We start from the raw sequence: 5,762 nt of genomic DNA on the forward strand, positions 1-5,762 counted from the left end.
GATCGCGATCCCGGCTCCCGCCCGCGGAACCAGCGGCAGCGGCCGTCGCGGTGTCCCGGGCGGTGCACACGGAAGAGGCGGTGGCTGTGCCTGAGGCCTTCCGGAGCGGCGGGGCAGGGCGGCGGCACGGAGCGGGGCGGAAGGGAAGGAGGGCGGGCGGCTGGAGCGATGCTGGCGCGGGCCGCGCTCCGGGCCGGGCCTGGCCTCGGGCTGCTACAGGTGAGGCACCCGGGGGGGTGCAGAGGAGGCCTGTGGGGTGAATGGGCATGGGGGGACCGGGGATACCGGCTGTGGGGAGCGGTGAGGTGGGGTTGAGGGTGCCGGGCGGGCGGAGGGGTTAGTGGGGAGAGGTGGGGAAGCCGCCGGGGGAAGCGGGTCGGGGAGCGGGGCAGGAGGGACGGGGGATGGAAGGGGGTGGCTGGGGCTGAGGTGAGGAGGGGTGAGAGGATGGGTCCGGCCAGGGGCACCCGCGTGGCAGCCCTCCCGTGTCTGAGGGGCGCCTACAAAGGTGCCGAGATCGGCTCTTCGTCAGGGGCTGTAGTCATGGGATGTGGGGAAATGGGTTCAAACAGGGGAGATTCGGGTTAGATGTAAGGCAGAGGTTCCTCACTATGAGGGTCGTGAGGCACTGGCACAGGGTGCCCAAGGAGGTTGTGGCTGCCTCATCCCTGGCAGTGTTCAAGGCCAGGTTGGACAGAACCTTGGGGGTTGGAACTGGACGATCTTAAGGTCCTTTCCGACCCAAACCATTCTATGATTCTAGGACATAGGAGCTGAGTGGGGCAAAAGAGACCCACACACACTATGCCTGTGTCAGGGAGGCTTTATTCCTCCCCCAAAGTGTGGATGTGAGAGAAGGGGAGACATGGAGAAAGCTCCAGCATGGGGGTGAGCTCCCCAAGCCTGCGGGGAAGGCCCTGACGCTCACACTGGCTGTGGGGCACAGGTCTCATCACTGTGGGTCTTATCCCCACCACCTCACAGCATGGGTGGGCTTGTTGGGGCATCAGAGCTGTTTCTTGCCCTGGTGTATTCGGGCCACAAGCAGCAATCCCAGATAGGAAAGCAGGGGTGGTGCAGGGTTCTGAGGTGCAGCCAGTCTCAATCCCGTTCCTTCTCCTTCCTGCAGCGCTCCCAGCAGCTGAAGCGTGCAGCATGGCTGGCCCCAGCTCCGCGCCGCTTGAACTCCAGCCTGCCTGTGAATATTGGGGTGCTCTTTGTGCCACAGCAAGAGGCTTGGGTGGTGGAGAGGATGGGCAAGTTCCACCGAATCCTCGAGCCTGTAAGGAGACGCTTTTCTCCCCTTCTGGATGCTGCAGGTTCCTAAAGCCGTAGCGAGGCGCATCCTTAGTGTGATGATTCGGGGGGTGGCAAGCTTATTCTTCCAGATCTGTCTGTAGACTTATTTCCTTTGGTGGGTGTTGAAAGCACTGAGAAACCTGAATTCCCCCCGGTGTGTAAAACATGTTTGCTCCACCTGCAGTATCTGCAGCTTGTAGCATAGTTAGACTTCGTTTGCACACCTAGTCTGACTGAACTTTTTGTGGGGGGAAAAAGAATAACAGATTAGAGGGCTCAGCCATCTAATCCCACCCTTTTCCCAGGGTCTGAACTTCCTCATCCCTCTGCTGGATCGGATTCGTTACGTGCAGAGTCTCAAGGAAATCGTCATTAACGTCCCAGAGCAGTCAGCTGTCACCCTGGGTAAGGAACAGCTTCTGTGTCCTACTCCTTTCTTGCTGCTGCGTCTGGGGCGAGCAGGGGACGGTGTGGGGACAAGTGGAAGTGCCTCAGGCTCCTGCACTCAGCCCTGACCATGAGTTGGTTATACTGGTGGTGCTGAGCAGGGACCAACAGTATAGCCAACTGCAGTATAGCAGGACCCAGGAGGTCCTGACTGCCCTCTTGAGCTGTGGCTGCCTCTTTGTGCTGGGTTGAATGTACCCAAGGCAGCAGTGTGTTTTTCAGATGTTTTCCTGTCTTGCACCACAAAAGCCCCTCTTTGTTCCTGAAAAAAAAATTTCTAGTCAGGTTAATGGGCAGTTCTGTTAAAATTCTAGTGTTAAGGTTTGGTTTGGTTTTGGTTTTCCTCTCTATTTATGAAGGTAACTAGAGCATGAAATGTTTTGCTCTAGAAACCTGAGACTTCTTGTGTATTAAAACAGTTAATATACGGTGTTTTCTGAGGAACGTCCCTTTTACAAAGCCTTTTAGATAAGGAGATCTGTTTCAGTCAGTCCCTCTTCCGTGCCTCGCCCCTCACACCAGGAAAGAAAGGGATGACCCTGCCCAGCTCTGCTGGTTCTGCTGAGGGAGAGGGCCTTGCCATGTTTTGTCTTTGCTGCTGCAGTAAACAGGGTGTCTTGTTCTCTCCTGGCAGATAACGTCACCCTCCAGATCGATGGTGTGCTCTATTTGCGGGTTATGGACCCCTACAAGGTACTGCCAAACTTGCAGCATCTGTGCTGTGCCCCACACGGTTTGTGTGTGATGTGCTGCTCAACTGGCTCCCTTCTCCCCTCAGCACACACCTCACCCTCTGCCTGGCTTGGTGTGCCCCGTGAGGCGGGTGGGCTGAGCACCCAGATCCCTCCTGTGGCTCCAGAGTCCGCTTTTCTTTGGCAGGAGTGTCTGTGGCAGGTTTCTTCTTTTCCCATCCTGCCTTGTTCAGGGGGTTCCTTCTCAGCACGGCCCTTGACTCTGTTTTTTGCTCCTGCTCTCCAGGCCAGCTATGGGGTGGAAGATCCCGAGTACGCAGTGACCCAGCTGGCCCAGACCACCATGAGATCTGAACTTGGCAAACTCTCCCTCGACAGAGTCTTCCGGGTGAGCTGGGGAGGTGGATCACGAAGCAGCCTCTCCCTCAGCCCCAGGGCAGGCTGATGGGCTTAACAGCAAAACGCCCTTTGCTTAGAGGGCTTCTGGCTTCTGTTTCAGTTGACCTATGAGGGAATCCTTCGAGATGGGTCCTGTTTCGGTTATTTTTTTCTAACAGGAGCTATTTTTTACCCTGCCCTGGGTTAGTTGGAAAGGCTGGTGGGAGTGGCATGTGCCCAGACCCAGCTGGTCCAGCTGCGTTTCTCTTGAGTCAGTGACACTTTGTTCAGGCCCAGGATTAATGTCCTGGCTGACCTGGGTCATGGGGGCTGTAACCCTCATGCTGTGTTTGCTGGGCAGGAAGAGGAGCTGTTGGCATTCCTGCACAGTGTTTGTATCCAGGTGTATACCAGATGTTTGTATCCCAGCAATTTCAGTTTGGGGCGCTGCCCTTCCTTTGGAGATGGAGACCCCTTCAAGAGATGTGGGAAGCATGTGACGCTGCTTTATGCATGTGGAGATGGGTTTTTCTGGCTGTCCTTGGCCTGTGAGAGGGGTATCTGTTTCCCTCCTGATCTCTGTTTCATCGTAAGCACCTCTTCTTTGCTCTCTTCCATTCCCTTTGTGCCTCCCAGGAGCGTGAGTCCCTCAACGCCAACATTGTGGATGCCATCAACCAGGCTTCAGACTGCTGGGGCATCCGGTGCCTGCGCTACGAGATCAAGGACATCCACGTACCCCCACGTGTGAAGGAATCTATGCAGATGCAGGTTTGGCTTTCTGGGAGAGTGGTCTGGAACAAGACGAAAAACTCTCTTTTCTTGCCCCACGGGTGGGATTTCCCCAGCATGGCCGTGGTGTCCGACCTGTGTTTGCAGGTGGAGGCAGAGCGACGGAAGCGGGCGACAGTGCTGGAGTCGGAGGGGACACGGGAATCGGCTATCAACGTGGCTGAGGGGCAGAAGCAGGCCCAGATCCTGGCGTCAGAAGCTGAGAAAGCTGAACAGATCAACAAAGCTGCTGGTAGTGCACCTGGGCTAGGATTTGGGGGTCCATAGCCATCTGCACTGAGGGGTGATGCTCCTGGGAAGAGACCGCATCGCTGTCTTGCGTGCCAGGCTTCCTCAGCTACGCTGCTCCTTCCCTGCTGGGGCCCTCAAGCTGTGTGTGTGGCTGCCCCGCAGCCTGGGGCAGCAAGAGGTGTGTGGCAGGACCACAGCCACGCTGCTGTTGGGGAAGAGGAGGCTTTGCATGCGTGAAATTGCCTTGATTTTCTCCTTGCAAGCACTTCGTGGCAGTTCTGACGTGCATTCTGCTGTGGTTCATTGCAGGAGAAGCCAACGCCATGCTGGTCAAGGCCAGGGCCAAGGCAGAGGCTATTCAACTACTGGCAGCTGCATTGGCACAGCAGGTGAGTGATGGCTCCTTGGGGCAGCCACTGCTTTGGTGCTGGGCATGTAGAACCATGGTTGGGGTGGTACTTTGCTGTCTCTTGGGCTCTTCAGCAGCAGCGAGCGATGGGTTTGCTGTCCTGGGGACCACGACCAGACAGGGATGGGGGTCTGGGTGATCCCTTGGTGGTACATGACCCAGTGCTGAGCCCTGTCCCTCTCCTCACAGCATGGCAGCGCCGCCGCCTCTCTCTCAGTGGCAGAGCAATATGTGAATGCCTTCTCCAAGCTCGCAAAAGACTCCAACACCCTCCTGCTGCCCTCCAACACTGGGGATGTCACCAACATGGTCGCACAGGTTAGTGTGGTTGGAGGGACCCTGTCTCTTGCCTGATAGGGTGTGAAGGTGACAGCCCAGTGGGGTCTGGTCCCCTCCTCTCTTCTCCTTCTCCATGGTGCTCGCATTCCCTCCAGGCCCTGGCCATCTACACCACGTTGACCAAGCCACAAGCTATGAAGACCCAGGATGAGGCATCTCCAGCCTGTGAGGAGCCCCAGCCTCCCAGCACCGAGGTGCTCAAGGCAGAGCAGGCTGGCTCCAGCTAGCAGGGCCAGCAGCATCTTTCACTCTCGCTCGGGACCTGCTGGGCTACGGCAGTCCTGTCCTGCTGTCTTCCCTAGTCAGGTGCTCTTCTCTTTCCCTCGGTCCTTATTTTGTATTTGGATTTCAATCATGGAATAAATGGTACCGGTGCTGCTGCAGTGGGTCCCCAGGAGCCCGACCCCACCATCTGCCAGTGAAGGGGGGCTGTCCCGCCTAAACAGGCTCCTAACAGGAGCATGACACGCAATGATTTACAGGAGGAGCCAGGCATTCCTCTCCCAAGGCAGAGAGGCCTGATCTGGAATGGGCTGGACTGGACGGGACCTTAAAGCTCATCCAGTTCCAACCCCCTGCCACAGGCAGGGGCACCTTTCACTAGAGCAGGTTGCTCCAAGTCCCTGTGTCCAACCTGGCCTTGAACACTGCCAGGGATGGGGCAGCCACAGCTTCTCTGGGAAAAGTCTGTGCCAGCGCCTCAGCACCCTCACAGGGAAGAGCTTATTCCTGATATAAATCTCCCCTCTGGCGGTTTAAAGCTCGTTCCTCCTTGTCCTGTCCCTACAGGCCCTTGTCAAAAGCCCCTCTCCAGGTTTCTTGTAGCCCCTTCAGGCACTGGAGCTGCTCTAAGGTCTCCCATTAAGGAGCCTTCTCTTCTCCAGGCTGACCCAGCCCAGCGCTCTCAGCCTGGCTCCGGAGCAGAGCTGCTCCAGCTCCCTCTGTGGATCCTCATTGTCCCCTTCCTCTCCCGCTAGCAGCCCTGCGGTGCGACACCGCGGCTTCTCTATAGCGTGCAAAGGCGGGGGGACACCCCTGGCAATAATCAATCAACCAATTAATTAATTAAGGAGGACGCCGCGATGGAGCCGGCAGCGCTGGGGGAGGCTCCAAGCCGCCAGGGGCCGCTGCCGCTGCCCGCGCTGCCGCTGCCCGCGCCGCCGCTCTAGGGCCGC

The 5,762-nt window shown here is 57.6% G+C and overlaps 1 protein-coding gene across 1 annotated transcript; it reads left to right on the top strand.

Annotated features, from left to right (window-relative positions):
- Positions 1–96: 96 nt before the first annotated feature.
- On the top strand, positions 97–4,970 carry STOML2 (stomatin like 2). The gene is made up of 10 exons (XM_030512501.1): positions 97–219; positions 1,130–1,282; positions 1,605–1,704; positions 2,381–2,439; positions 2,725–2,826; positions 3,453–3,587; positions 3,696–3,840; positions 4,149–4,228; positions 4,438–4,566; positions 4,683–4,970. The coding sequence occupies exons 1-10, from the start codon at positions 169–171 to the stop codon at positions 4,812–4,814; spliced, it is 1,086 nt and encodes a 361-aa protein (XP_030368361.1). The 5' UTR covers positions 97–168; the 3' UTR covers positions 4,815–4,970.
- Positions 4,971–5,762: the final 792 nt, after the last annotated feature.

The sequence above is a fragment of the Strigops habroptila genome, chromosome Z (assembly GCF_004027225.2).
Source record: "Strigops habroptila isolate Jane chromosome Z, bStrHab1.2.pri, whole genome shotgun sequence".
NCBI classification, from domain to species: Eukaryota; Metazoa; Chordata; class Aves; order Psittaciformes; family Psittacidae; genus Strigops; species Strigops habroptila.

Bases quoted from the DNA above. Each gene is read 5' to 3' on its own strand.
- STOML2 (XM_030512501.1), top strand. From the start codon at position 169: ATGCTGGCGCGGGCCGCGCTCCGGGCCGGGCCTGGCCTCGGGCTGCTA. The intron at 2,827-3,452 runs GTGAGCTGGGGA...TGTGCCTCCCAG, and splicing joins CCCTCGACAGAGTCTTCCGG to GAGCGTGAGTCCCTCAACGC. The intron at 3,588-3,695 runs GTTTGGCTTTCT...CTGTGTTTGCAG, and splicing joins AGGAATCTATGCAGATGCAG to GTGGAGGCAGAGCGACGGAA.